We start from the raw sequence: 15,268 nt of genomic DNA, 5'->3' as shown, positions 1-15,268 counted from the left end.
GCCCTTTCCAGCTGGGAGCTGTAGTTGCAGGGCACATGACAAGGGCAAACATGTGACCGACAGGACAGCAGAGGTAAGACTCCCTTCAGAAGTAGAGAAGGAATTTTCTGCACAGGCCAAGGGGACAGTCTGTGTGGGGAGTGAGCCCAAACAGGCCAAAGGGACAGGCTATTTCTGAACTGGTGAAATGCTCCAGGAGAATAGAGAGGCTACACATACAGAAAACTCAATAATAACGGGGGATTTCTACTCCTTCCCCAATCACTGGGTACATGTCGCTTCAGGATGGGATGCAGAGATAAAATTTCTAGGCGCCATTAATGACTGCTCCTTGGAGTAGCTAGTCCTGGAACCCACAAGGAGAGAGGCAATTCTTGATTTAATCCTAAGAGGCGCATAGGATCAGGTCCAAGACGTGAATACAGCTGAACGGCTCAGTAATAGAGACTATAATCTTACATATTACATCCTTGTGGGAGGAAATACCAAAGGAGCCCACCATAGCAGCATTTAACATCAAAAAAGGGAACTTCATAAAAAAGAGGAAGCTCGTTAAACTTCAATTAAAAGGAACGGTCACAAAGATGAAATGTCTGCAAGCTCCATGGAAGTTATTTAAAAACACCATAACAGAGGCTCAAACTAAAAATACTAATAAATTCTAAAAACTAATAAAAACAGTAAGATGACCAAAAAATGCTACCATGGCTAAACAGCCGAGTAGAGGATGCAGTTGGAGGCAAAAAGGGATCCTTTAAAATTTGGAAGGCAAATCCTACTGGGGAAAATAGAAAGGAGCATAAACTCTGGCAAGTCAAGTGTAAAAGTGTAATTAGGCAGGTCAACACACAATCTAAAGAGCAACTAGCCAAAGACTCAAAACTAACAGCAAAAAAAGTTTAAATGCAGCAGAGCAGGAAACCTGGCAAACAATCAATGAGGCCACTGGATGACTGAGGTGCTAAAGGAGCACTCAAGGAAGACAAGGCCACTGCGGAGAAGCTGGAATGTTAGGAACCATTAGAAAATAAGACAGAAAATATCATCTGGCCTCTATATAAACCCATGGTACGCCTACACCTTGAATACTGCATGCAGTTCTGGTCTCTCCATCTCAAAAAAGATATATTAGAAATGGAAAAAGTGTATTGAAGGGCAACAAAAATGATGAGGGGGTTGGAACGGCTTCCGTATGAGGAGAGATTAAAAAGACCGGGACTGTTCAGCTCAGAAAAGAGATGACTCAGGGGGATATGGTAGAGGTCTATAAAACCAGGACTGGTGTGGAGACAGTGAATCAGGAAGTGTTATTTACCCCCTCTCATAACATAAGAACCAGGGGTCACCCAATGAAATTAATCAGCAGCAGGTTTAAAACAAACAAAGGGAAGTATTTCTTCACCCAACAGATACTCAACATGTGGAACATGTTGGCAAGGGATGTTGTGAGGCCAAAAGTCTAACTGGGTTCAAAAGAAGAGGTAGATAAGTCCATGGAGGACTGGTCCATCAGTGGCTATTAGCTAAGATGCTCAGGGATGCAACCCCAAGCTCTGGGTGTCCTGTAGCTCTGACTGGACAGAAGCTGGGACTGGACAACACTCAAGGGGTGGATCACTCAAAATTGTCCTGTTTTGTTCATTCTCTCTACAGCACCTGGCACTGGCCGCTGTTGGATGACAGGATACTGGGCTAGATGGTCTGACCCAGTAAGGCCGTTCTTACGTTCTTATTAGAGTTGTCATCTACACACTGACCTCAGTTAACTCCCAGATGACTCAGGTTTCCATGGCATAATGCAGGACCAAAGGCCCTTCAAATAGGAAGTCCATCCAGAAGATGGCTGCTACAGCCCAGGGTGTGTGCAATCCTACCTCCTCCATGGGGCAGCCCCACAGCTGACTAACGCTGCCCTGAAAGTGAGGGATGAGGCCTGGGGAGCATGCTGATTCAGTGCCCCCACAAGGCTCAGTCATCACCTGCCCCTCCCCAGAAGGAGATGCTCTTTAACCCCTTCTGAGGCATAGGGGTGAACCAAGACCTTTGTGACCCCATCTCAGGATTCTACTGAACCTTCCATTTCTCTGGCGTTTAAACCCTTCTGGGCTGTTGACTAAAGTCATTCAGACTTTGAGCTAGTTGTCCTTTCAGGTCCCCCAAACTGGAATTGGGGGTACAGCTGGAGTCCAGCTCTGAGGGGAAACCGCCGTGAGAAGAGCATAGAGAAAAGCTCCGTGTGCACAGCTTGAGCAAATCCCAAGAAAGCTGTAGAAAAGATGGCCATTTTGAACTGAATCCTGCGGTGAATGAAGCTGGGGAGGCGCAGGAGCTGGTGGAAGCGGGTTGATGGGGCTGCAATTCTCCATATGGGAGAAGGCAGAGAGGGGCTGTCTGCATGCGCTGGGGTCCAGAGAGGACAAAGCGTTTTCATTGCTGACACTAACCCACTGTGTGGTTTCAATTCCAGCCTCCAAAATAGTCCTGGAAACTGGCCGTGCCCCATGTCACGCTACAATCACTCCAACCCCTCCACCTTCCTCCTAATGGGCATTCCGGGGCTGGAGGCCACCCACTTCTGGATCGCCTTCCCATTCTGTGCCATGTACGTTGTGGCCCTGCTGGGGAACTTCATCCTCCTCTTTGTGATCAAGACGGAGCCGAGCCTGCACTTGCCCATGTACTACTTCCTCTGCATGCTGGCAGGCATCGACCTGGTGCTCACCACCTCCACTGTGCCCAAGATCCTGAGCATCTTCTGGTTCCACTCCCATGAAATCGGCTTTGAGTGCTGCGTGGTCCAGATGTTCTTCATCCACAGTTTCTCTGCCATGGAGTCGGGGGTGCTGCTGGCCATGGCCTTTGACCGCTACGTCGCCATCTGCAAGCCATTGCGCTACACCGCCATCCTCACCAACCCCATCATCGCCAAGATCGGGTTGGCCATCTTTGTGCGGGGCATTGGCCTGATTACCCCCTTGACGTGCATGGTCAGCCGCCTGCCCTACTGTGGGCCCAGGGTCATCTCCCACTCCTACTGCGAGCACATGGCCGTGGTGAAGCTGGCCTGTGGGGACACCATGCTCAACTATGTCTACGGGATAACGACCGCGACCTTTGTGGTGGCCTCAGACTCCATCTTCATCACCATCTCCTACATCCTGATCCTCCGGGCCGTCCTGAGCCTGTCCTCCAGGGACGCGCGCCTGAAGTCCTTCAGCACCTGTGGCTCCCACGTGTGTGTCATCCTGCTCTTCTACACCCCGGGGCTGTTCTCCTTCTACACACAGCGCTGGGGCCAGAACATCCCCAAGCACATCCACATCCTGCTGGCACACCTCTGCATTGTGGTGCCGCCCATGCTGAACCCCATCATATACGGCATGAAGACCAAGCAGATCAGGGGCCGGGTGCTGAGCCATTCTATCCAAAGAGACTCCAGGCTTGGCTTTGACCCCCACTAGTGTGAGATGGTAAACCGCAATGAGCGAGATGCAGAAGGTTCAGACAGGCACCCAGAGCTTCGGATTCTGATCTAACAGGAACCCTGGAGACTCTTGGGCTGGAAATCCCACAAGAAGATGCTTTCTTGAAAGTTCTGGTGCTTCCTTTCTTCCAGCTATGTTGACAATCCTGCCCAAGACCCAGAAGAACAGAATCACCATGAACACAAGTAATTATTTTTAGCAGAAGTTAATTATTAGCAGAAGTTAGTTATTTAGTGGAAGTTAATTATTTTTAGCAGCTGGGGGATGAAAGTTTAGATGATTGCTTATTTTACCCATACCACTGGCTCATCTTTAACAATGAATATCACCAATGCTCCTTTTCCCAACAGCACCTGGTAAAAGCCTTGAACAGCTGCCCACGTGTGGCTTCTGCTGACTCCAACTAGAACCTTTGTGTGTGTCCTAGTGCAGAATTTTCCCCTGAATGTATATTGTATCTTTCCACCATATCTTGCTGTCATAAATATAAAGGGAAGGGTAAGCACCTTTAAAATCCCTCCTGGCCAGAGGAAAAACCCTCTCACCTGTAAAGGGTTAAGAAGCGAGGATAACCTCGCTGGCACCTGACCAAAATGACCAATGAGTGAGACAAGATACTTTCAAAAGCTGGAGGGGGGGAGAAACAAAGGCTCTCTCTGTCTGTGTGATGATTTTGCCGGGGACAGAACAGGAATGGAGTCTTAGAATTTAGTAAGTAATCTAGCTAGATATGCATTAGCTTCTGTTTTCTTTGCCTGACCAACCTCTGCTTCCACAAGGAACTATATGTTAAATTTACTGAGAGACTACAAGTTCTATCCAAAGTGTCTAGAGATGAGAGTGGACCTGCCATCCCCTGCACTCTCGAGAGATTAACTGCCCAGCTCTTCTGCTCTGCAGACTCAGCTCCCCAGTCTCCCCTCTTTGGATAGGACTTGTAGTCTCTCAGTGAATTTAACATATAGTTCCTTGTGGAAGCAGGTGAAAGGGTTTTTCCTCTGGCCAGGAGGGATTTTAAAGGTGTTTACCCTTCCCTTTATATTTATGACACTTGCAACTTTACTTGAGCAGTTACAGAAAAAGTTAACTTGGCTATTTTGTGAGAGGAAGGCTAAAAAACGACACTGAAATGCTCCCAATCATTGGATGTTGTCCAATGATTAAAATGTGATGTTTGGAAATTGTGGGAATACTGATTGCATACAAGGCCCATTGCTCTTGTTATTATTGATCATTAATACTGGTATTTGAACAGGGTATCTCAGCAGAGCTCTCAATGATATGGAAAGGGGTGAAACCAGAGCTGTAATTAGAAGGTACAAGAAAGCCTTTCTCTCTCTGCCACCCCTTAGCGCTGCACACCAGCATCTGAGCACACTCTCACTCAGTGGATTTAAGAGCTGAGGTGAACCAAACTGTCTCTTCTTCTGATGAATACGAGTTTCTTTGAAGATAGGCTCAACTCCTAAGTTTTCCACATTTCTCTGGCAGCAGTGATGGCATCTTCAAATCCGTTGTCTCTTAGGCCACAACGAGATCAAGGCAGCTTCTCATCAAAGTAGTAGCAGTTGCAATGTCCATCGACTGAGTTTCTAATGCCTTGCCAAACCGCAATTGAGACAAGAAATTTGAAGTCAGTAATCTGATTTGCCAGGCTTTGCATCTCGTGTCATATTCTGGCCTCAGGTTTACTCGACTGCACCAGTTCCATCTGAGCATTGTAAACCTCAGTCACTTGGTATCTCACTAGCCTTACACTCACTCTTCAAGTCTTAAAACACAATTACACTTTCACAATTACACAATAAAACAAGGTTCACAATATTGCAGCTGGTCTCTCACTTCATTTCATTCTTATATCTCACTGACTGGCTGGCGACGCCCCATCCCTTATCTACACACGAGGGCCTGGCTGACAACATTCTAGGAGGTTCAAAGGAAATGTCGTTCTCAGAAAGTCTGAAAGGTTCCCTGAGATTCTACAAAGGTCCAGAACATTCTAGGAGGCTAGTGAAAAATGAACCCACATACAGAATGCCTGAAACATTTTACTTCAAACATTTTGTTTTCCCTTTCATGGCTAACAACAAAAACAGCACCCTGAACCCAACACTCCCCCAAGGCCAGCACCCCAGGTGGTCTCCTGGGTCACCTGTCCCTAAATCCAGACCTGGACACGGTTACTTTGACTCGGGTCTGTGCACTGTAGTGTGGACACCAGAGCCCTAGGTTTGAGCACAGGTTAGAAAATCCTTAATATAGGGGAGCTGCTCCAGCCCAGGGTTCTCTAACACGGGTCAACTGACTCAAATCCCACTAACCCTGGGCTTACATGGCAGTGAAGACATACCCTAAAAGTCCAAACTGCCCCTCCCTGGGTCTCTGAGTCCCCAAACTTGGTGCCTCCTGCCTCTTGCAGTACGAGCTCAGAGTGGCAAGCCCCAGTTTCAGCTCTGTTGCCTGGTGCCCAGGCCCCTGGCCACCGTGCTGGTTTGGGCTCCTCCGCTACCTCTGGGCCGCTCTCCCAGCCCGGCTGTGAATGTGCCCTGGCCAGCTCTCTGGGCCAATCCCTTGGCGCCTGCACCCCCAACGTCAGGCTGTGTCGGGGCCTCTTTCTTCCATCAGCAGCAACAGCAACATGTGTTCTCCATGAGCCACATGGTCCTTCTCTCCAGCCACTCCCCAATGCCAGCTTATTGACCTTGAGCCAACTAGGTGCTCTTGGAACCAATACCCTGCTCTGGTGTGCCACTCCTCTCCTCCAATAGGAGGCAAGCTGACCAGACCTCTAGCCAATCCGGTGTCTGAGGCCAGCTCCTCACTCTACCCACTCCCTAATCGATCACAGTGTTGCCAACTCTCCCAGTTTCGTCACCAGTAATGGGATTTCCAGCCTGCCTAGGGGGAAAGGATTCTGGGACAAGCACGCCACACTGGCGAGGGCTCGTGGTAGGAACGCCGGCCATTTCACACTGCGGCATGTGCCTGCACAATTTGGGTAGAACGTGGCGGCGGGAACTCAGTGCTGCAGGCCGATATCCTCAGAAGTGACTTGTGATTTCAGGTGCCCAACCTCAGCTGCCTTTACTGACATTTTCTAAAGAAATTTGCATCCTTCCAAACATGCTTATGTCATCTGGGGAGGTGGTTTAACTCTTCTGGCAAACAAACTCCTTCTGTCGGCATAAGCGGTGTCTCCTCCAGAGAGCGTTTCCGGCACAGCTATATTGCTATAGGTATATCGGCAAAGCATCTGTAGTGAAGACAAGCCCTAAGGCCACCGTAGAGAGCTCTGGCTATGTAATGGGGCCTTAACATACATGTACCTTGCAGCTACTTGCAGGCTGCTTCCTCCTGCCAGAGCAGTGTCAGGTGACTTTAGTGTAAATGACAGTCAGGCCATCTGATGTCTGTCAGGTGCTCAGATGTCATGGTGATGGAGACATATAAGCACCTGGGGTGAGCTGGTAATGGAAGATGATAGGGAGGAAGAGCAACTCAATGCCTGTTTTGCTTCAGTCTCCACACAAAAATAACGTGTGACTGGAGAACTAGAGAAGTTATCACAGACAATAAAGGGGAGAGGGTGCAGATGAGGATAAGTAAGAACAGGTCAGAGATCTTCTGACCAATCTGAAGGAGTTCAAGTCAGCAGGTCCTGATGCTATTTACCCCAGGGTACGGAAGGAATTAGTTTAAGAAATCTCGGAGCCACCGGCAATAATATTTTCAAACTCATGGATGACAGGAGAGGTCCCAGAAGACTCGAGAAGGGCTAACGTGACGCCCATCTTTTAAAAGGGGGGAAAGGAGGAGCCGGGGAACAATAGACCCATCAGCCTGACTTCGATACCTGGGAAGCTACTAGAATAATGTGTAAAACATTCCGTGTGCGACTACCTGGAGGATGATGGGTGATCACTGGCAGCCAGCATGGATTTACCAAGAACAAATCATGGCAAACCAGCTTGATTTCCTTCTGTGACAGGATAACTGGTTTGGTGGATGGGGGAATGCAGTGGACATGATATACCTGGATTTCAGCAAGGCTTTTGACCCAGTCCCACATGACATTCTGATGAGTAAGATGGAGAAATGTGGTCTTGGCGGAACTATCATTAGGTGGATACATAATTGGTTAAACAACCACAAACAAAGTGTAACTATTAATGGAATGATGTCAGTTTGGCAGGAGGTGTCTAGTGGGGTTCCACAGGGGTCTGGGTCCAGTATTGTAGGAATTGAGAGTGAACGGCTCTAATTTGCAGATGACACAAAGCGAGGGGGAGGATTCCAAACACTTAGGAGGATAGAGCTAAAATTCAGAGGGATCTTGATAAATTAGAGAACTGGGCTACAGACAATAAAATGAAATTCAACAAAGACAAATGTAAGGAGCTACACTTAGGGAAGAAAAATTGAATGCACAAATACAGAATGGGGGATAACTGGCTTGGCAGCAGCACTGCTGAGAAGGGTCTGGGAGCTGGGGTGGATCACAACCTCAACATGAGTCAGCAATGTGATGCCGTTGCAAAAAAAGCAAAAACAACTCTGTGTTGCATTAACAGAGGCATAGCATGGAAGTCACGGGAGGTGATAGTACCACTCTACTTGGCATTGGCTAGGCCTCAGCTGGAGTACTGTGTCCCGTTCTGGTCATCAATGCATAGGAAGGAGGTAGAGAAACTAGAAAGGATCCAGAGGTGAGCAACAAAGATGATCAAAGGGATGGACTAGAAGCCATATGAACAAAAGCTGAAGGAACTGGGCATGTTTCGTTTGGAAAGAGGAGATTAAGGGGGGACAGGAGCAGCGTTCCCTCTAATTTTATTCGTCCATGTGCGGAATGAATTCTGTTATGTGCACCAATATGGAGGTGATGTGTGACACATCGCCTTCATATTGGTGCACATAACAGAATTCATCTGATGGGGGTGGAGCTGAGGGGTTTGGAGTGTGGGAGGGGGCTCAGGGCTGGGGCAGAGGGTTGGGATGCTGGAGGGGGTGAGGGATCTGGCTGGGGGTGCAGACTGTGGGGTGGGACCGGGGATGAGGAGTTCGGGGTGCAGGAGGAGGCTCAGGGCTGGGGCAGAGGGTTGGGGTGCAGGCTCTGGGGTTGGGCTGGGGATGAGGGGTTTGGGGGTGCAGGCTGCCCCAGGGCTGCGGCGGGGAGAGAGAACTCCTCCCAGCCCTCTCTCATTGCAGCAGCTTGGGGAAGGGGGAGAGGCGTCTCACCCCAGCTGTGGCAGCTTCGACGGGCCTGAGCCAGGCCAAGGGGTGGGGGCTCCTCCCCCCCGGCCGGGGCAGGTCTGCGCTGGGGCTGGCGGGGAGTGGCGCCTTTCCCTGCTGCAGCCCTGAGTCCCTGCATGGGGCTTAATAGGCAGCGCATGGCTGCATGGCCACACAACTTAGAGGGAACTTAGAACATGAGAGGGGTCTTCAGATACAGACACTCCCCAGGTTACGCAAGACCCGACTTATGCAAATCCACACTTACAGAAAAAACTCCATGAGCTAGAAATAGGAGTTTTTTGTTTTTTTTTTTTTTTTTTTTGCATAATGGTCGGAGATACCTTTCCAACTTACGCAAAACTCAAGTTACGCAAGGCGTTCTGGAACGGAACGATTGCGTCAGTCGGGGAGCAACTGTACTTGACAGGCTGCCATAAAAAAGATGGGGAAAAGTTGTTCTCTCTCGCCACAGAGGGCAGGACAGGAAACAATGGGTTCAAGCTACAGCAGAGCAGATTTGGATTCAATCTTAGGAAAAAACTCCCTCACTGTAAGAACAGCAGGACAGTGGAACAGACGCCTTGGGAGGTTGTGGAAGCTCCTTCACTGGAGGTTTTCCAAAGGAGGCCAGATAGCATCTGTCTTGGATGGTTTAGACACAACAAACCCTGCATCTTGGCAGTGGGTTAGACTAGCTGACCCTCGCGGTCCCTTCTCACCCTGGGAGTTGATGATTCTATGATTGTCGTAGAATTCCAGCTTTGCATCGCGGAGGGGAGGGATGCAGCAGCTTTCCATGGCTCCCTTCACGGGGAGCTCAGGACATTATCAGCTGCTCTGGAAACCTTTCTGCAGAGACAAATGGAGCAGAAGTGGCCCAGAGCCTCAGCTCAAAGTGCTCAGCTGCCCCACCCTGGAGGATCTACTTCCTCTTTCATCCGTATTACTGACATGCCTAACAATAGAAACAATATTAAAAAAACAGAAAGGCTGAGTGCCAATGTGCTGGATGACACAGGGGAAAGGGCTCTTTTGGGGGGGGGCATGTGCTGGGGGGCTAGTGTAGCCCCATCCTGTCAATTACAGTCACCTTCTAAGGCGCCGCCCACCTTCTAAGGTGTTTACCCTCTTAGCCATGCGTCTATTGCCCTTTTCTCTCTGAGTGTGTCCCTGTTCGAGGCTTGATTGAGCAGCAGGACACGGCTCTGCATACCTGCAGAGCCCCTAGACAGGAATCCAGGCACCATTCCTGCCCTGATCCCCGGCAGGCAGCGATGGACAGTAGCCCGTTATAGGATCCTGTTGACTTCCCCATTCACCCCATCTCAGCTCCTCTGCCCCCTCCCCTCATTTTGCCCGCCCATTTGTGAGCAGGGTCTTGGCTACACAGCGCCTAATTCTATCCTACTGTATGGGGGCTCGACGGCTGTGCTTCCCCCCACAGCCATGCTGGACCCACTCAGAATCAGGCCTTTAGCACACAGATTCTCCTCTGTTGTGCCACGGAGCTTGTGCCAGGCCCAGCTGTTATCTATGTTGGTCCAGATCACGGCATTGGCCAGGTAGAAACAGAGTGGCACTGCCCAGCCCCAGTCCATGGGGGCAGCAGGGCTGAGACTCTGGGGACCCAACAGCCACAGATCATGGGGTGCGGTGGCTCAGAGCAGGAACAGACGTGAACCCTCCAGCCACCTGGGAACCACCTCCTCTTGGGGCCGGCCCCTTCTCCTCACCCACCACCCAGCAGCTCTGCATTGCCCTCTGCCACCAGCCAGAGATGCTGGGCTCCTCTGGCCCTGGGCAGGTGCATCGCCGGACACCATCCCACCAGCGGGAGGCTGGGGCTGGCTCCTGGCACAGGATTCCTCATTGCTGTCCGCTTCCCAGTTGTACATGGAGGTGCTGGGTGCCTTGCGACTGGGAGGAGGCCTGCCCAGGGTGGGGGCTGTGACTCAGGCTGTTCCAGGGGGTCATCTGAACCTTTAAATTGTGCCCCCACACTAGCAACGTATGCAGTTGGGGGGGCAGTGCCCCCTACAGTCCTCCAAACTCCACCCATGCCCCCCTGGCACTATGGGGAAGGGGACTCAGGCAGGGGTGGGACCCATGGCGGAGCTATGTCATGGGGGGGCCGAGGGACCATTTCTCTTTATGCTACCCCAGCGGCAGCCAGAAATCAGAAGTTTTCCAGGGAAAATGGGCCATAGGATCCCTGCAGCGATATCTATGGGAGGTTATTCCAACTATCTGGAATTGTAGATAAATGTGTTGTTTGACCACACTTTGGTTCATTGTTTTGTTATGAAATACACTCAAGAGCCCAAATATCCAGTGTCAGGCAGGTGTATTAATATGGTGCAGGGAAAAGATTTGATACGATACCAGTCTCCAAAGAGCCGTCCCGTGCAGCGATGCTGTATTCACCTTACCCTGACGGTGCCCTCCCTCAGGTACAAATTTCAACTGCTATTATTTATATGATTTTCCAAGGTACGCATTTCTTTACACGTCACTAAAATTATGGTCGTGGTGGTGTCAGTAGATGGAGTTGGAAGAGCATGACAAATGTCTCTCCCTTTTATCATGTCCTTTCTTCCCTCTTGGCTTTGCTCCCCGCCACCTTCAGAGTCAGGTGAGCATTACCTCATCGCAGTCCCAAACTGACCAAGGGAAGGGGGTTGACTCACTCCAGAGTCCAACAGATCCTTTGTTGCTGCCTAGGCCAGTGTCCTTTGTTCCCATGAGGCTGGGTTGGGTTTGCTCCATACATGCCCTGATGAGGTGTGAACTGCCCCTCGGCTCCCGGAGAGTTTTGCCTCGGCTTGTTTTAAACCATGAGGACACATTTTCAGCCTCATAACTATATGCATGAAATTACAAGCTATAACATTACTATGACAATAATGCTAAGTGCATCATGAGCCTTCTGAAGATACTCAACATGACAAACCTTGCATTGGGTACCACACAATCATTTTATAAGGATGAACATGGGGGTGCAGGGTGTTTCCCTGAAGTACAGAGTGTCACACCTCCCCACTTAGTTCACTGCCAGAGGGTTAGTCACTGATTAGCTCAAAGGAAGTGCCTCCGGGGTCCTCTTTCCTGGACCGGGCATCTGCTACCAGGTTCTCCCTTTCCTTTATGTGTATAATTTACATGTCAAGCTCCTGCAGGATCAGGCTCCAGTGCAGAAGTTTGGAGTTTGTGTTATAGTTCTCTTGGCATCCAGCCATCAAGGCCATGAGGCGGTGTGCCTCAGTTTCCCCACTCACACACAACAAATCAGGTTTTTTATGGTTTCTCTGCTGTGATAGGCTCTAGATCTGTTTACAGGTATTAACTGAGAACTAGCGTTACCATAAGTTTTAACATGAGTATCAAAATTCTTATCCCAAGACTTAACATTAATACCCTTTTTTTTTTACAGAGGGGAGTGTTAGGATATAGATATTCTGGCCTGTCTGTAAAGGCCTAGACTCTAAGAATTTAGGTGTATTCTTATCACTTAGCTAGTTCTAGAGGTATAAAAGAAAGAATCAAAATCACTGTCTGCCGGTGTAAGGGCCTTCTCTTACTGTGACAGTCTGAGGCTCTGTTCTTAGGCTAAGGCCTTTGGCTAAGCAACAGAGGCAGCCATAAGCTGGGAATCGACCAGTCACATCCTCACTTTCCAAACTAGTCACATTGAAATAAGGTGCTCTTGGGCTGTTCGGATACAATCCTGTCCTGATAATGCCTATCACCTCCAGAGAAAGGGAAGTGCCTAGAAGATGTAAAAGGAAACTTAGTTTGATAGCATCCTGTCTGGCAAGAACTCACTTATCAATACTGGGATGTGAAATCCTCACTTCTGTATTGTTTTGTCATTATAGTTCCCACTTTGCTATTGTTTGTCTGTATAATCTCTGTCTGGTTCTGAGATTGTTTCTGTCTGCTGTATAATTAATTTTGCTGGGTGTAAACTAATTAAGGTGGTGGGATATAACTGGTTAAATAATCATGTTACAATATGTTAGGATTGGTTAGTTAAATTTCAGTAAAATGATTCGTTAAGGTATAGCTAAGCAGAACTCAAGTTTTACTATATAGTCTGCAGTCAATCAGGAAGTAACGGGCGGGGGAGGAATGGGAACAGGGAATGGAGGTGGGGAAATTGGAATCATGTTTTGCTAAGGGCAGGAATGGGAACAGGGACACAGGTGTAAGGCTCTGTGGTGTCAGAGCTGGGAAGGGGGACACAAAGGAAGGAAACGGGAATCGTGCTTGCTGGAAGTTCACCCCAATAAACATCGAATTGTTTGCACCTTTGGACTTCGGGTATTGTTGCTCTCTGTTCATGCGAGAAGGACCAGGGAAGTAAGCGGGTGAAGGAATAAACCCCCTAACAGGGTGTTTACAAGTATCTTTATGCTACCACGCCCTCTGTTCAGATAGTGTAGTTTGAGGTTAGTTTATTCATTACCCATGGTGTCCTTTGACTCTCTCCCATGTTTAGGGGGATCCTGCATATTGGCTGGCCCTTTGGGGGCTGGTCTCCCAACCCCAGGACTGTACATATGCAGAAAATCCAGCTCCCCTTTTGGGATTACCCTGTGTTTTCCCCTCCCAGCACTGAGTCCTTCCCTGCCCCCTAGAGGGCTGTGATTGGTGCTCTCTGGGCTAGGTGTGTTTACCCTTCTATCAAATTAACCTTTTCCCAGCAGTTTTTCCATAACTGCTCTCTGTGTCTCACCAGCCTGGGGGAAAACACCCCCTTCTCTGTCAGTTGGGTCATTTGTGTTCTCACAAACTACCACCTGGCAATTTCCTGGTCTCAACTCCTCTGCTGTCACAGGTGTTGGAGCTGCACCTTGATGTAAAGAGACACAGTTACTTTCCAAAAACTTATCAGAAATACCATCCTGAAAAACCAGGACCTGGATTGGGGTACCCTCCATCACCCCTTTCTCTGACCCTGAGAAGTCAGCTGTGTGACGGTCACACAGTTCCCTCTCAAAACCTGGGTCATGGGCTGAGTGCCTGGGTCCACAGATGCTGACTCGGCCATTCTGTCCTGGGCATCCTCTCCCAAATGACCAGTGAGGAGACATTCCTGTACCCCCATTATTCCCTCCCCAGTTTCCTCCGCTGGGCCCCCTCTTAAGACACATTTCTTTGTGCTCTTTAGAGAGGGGTTTATGTCTGGTTCATCTGCAACTTGCTGGCAGCTAACAGCCTGGACAGTTCTCTCCCTGGCAGGCGTTACACCCCCGTCTTTTCCTGATGTGGTGTTGCCTCCAGCTGCAGTGCAGGAGTTGGTCTCAACCACCCTCCCGCCTGGAAGCACGTGGCTTTCCCATGCTGCAGGAGAATCACGGAGACACTCTCCCATTCTCTCAGCAGTTCCTGAGACCTTACCCTTTCCCTTGGGTGCCCCAGCATAAAACTCCCTCCTTCTGTAGGCAAGTACTTTAACCTGAGCTACACGGAAAAAATCATTACCGAGGAGCAGGTCAGCTAGGAGGTGTTCTATTACTCCCACAGTCAAAACACTTTCCAAAGCTTCCCACACTGCATGGATTTTAGCGAGTGGTATGAGGAATCTGCTTTCGCCCACCCCCACAATCTCTGCCATTTGGCCAGGCAGCATACTGGCCTTTGGGACCACACTCTGCTTAACCAGAGAGATCTGGGCCCCTGTATCCCTCTGCCCCGAATATTCCCTGCCATTAATTTGGACAGCCTTAACATGCTCCATAGCTAGTTCTGCAGAGGCTAACCTCACAGGGCCAATATGATAAGTTTTGATTGCTTGCGGGGGTTCTGTGTTGAGGACAGCAGAACTAACATGAACTATTGGTTGCCTGCTTCCTCCTAGCCCAGGGCATTTATTCCTCAGGGGATCAGTGGACTTACACTGATAGCACCTTTTGGGCTCTTCTGCTTTTACAGGAGATTTGGGATGAGGGTTTGAGGAATGGTTTTGGGGAGGTGAATACCCAGCCTCCCAGCAACCCTCCGTTTTGCTAGGGATAAAATGGGATCCTCCCTTCCCACCAGCTTTAAACCCCTCTTTCTGTGGCCTGGCCTCAATAGACACCTGAGTCTGTTCAAAGGCATCAGCTAAAACAGCCATCTCATCCCCAGACTTTACATCTTTGTCCCACAGACACTGCTTTACATCAGCCTTACATATGCCTAGGAAATGCTCTTGAGCAACAAGACCAAGCATTCCTTCAAAACTTGCCACCTTTTTACCCCTCACCCATTTTCCCAACAAATCTTTCATTTTGTTTACATATTCCCCATTACTCATCCCAATATCCCTCTTAAGATCCCTAAATATAACTCTATATGTTTCAGGGGTAATCTGAAAATTCACAAAACAGTATGTTTAAATTTACAATAGTCTAAAGCATCTTCAATAGGCATTTCATGGAACACATTTCGAGCTTTACAGTTAATTTCACAATCAGCGTAGGAACTCTCTTACCAGCAGGGATTTCATGTATCACACACAGCCTGTCGAAGGCAGTCAGATATTCAGCAATATCATCCTCCTCACT

At 49.1% G+C, this 15,268-nt stretch overlaps 1 protein-coding gene across 1 annotated transcript; it reads left to right on the top strand.

The window, feature by feature from the left end:
- The first annotated feature begins 2,501 nt into the window (after nt 1-2,501).
- On the top strand, nt 2,502-3,461 carry LOC144259695 (olfactory receptor 52E4-like). The gene has a single exon (XM_077808000.1). The coding sequence runs from the start codon at nt 2,502-2,504 to the stop codon at nt 3,459-3,461; it is 960 nt and encodes a 319-aa protein (XP_077664126.1).
- The last annotated feature ends 11,807 nt before the right edge of the window (nt 3,462-15,268 follow it).

This window comes from Eretmochelys imbricata, chromosome 1 (genome assembly GCF_965152235.1).
Source record: "Eretmochelys imbricata isolate rEreImb1 chromosome 1, rEreImb1.hap1, whole genome shotgun sequence".
Taxonomy (NCBI): domain Eukaryota; kingdom Metazoa; phylum Chordata; order Testudines; family Cheloniidae; genus Eretmochelys; species Eretmochelys imbricata.
Note: the sequence above shows the minus strand (reverse complement) of the source record. Positions and strands in the feature narration are given on the sequence as shown.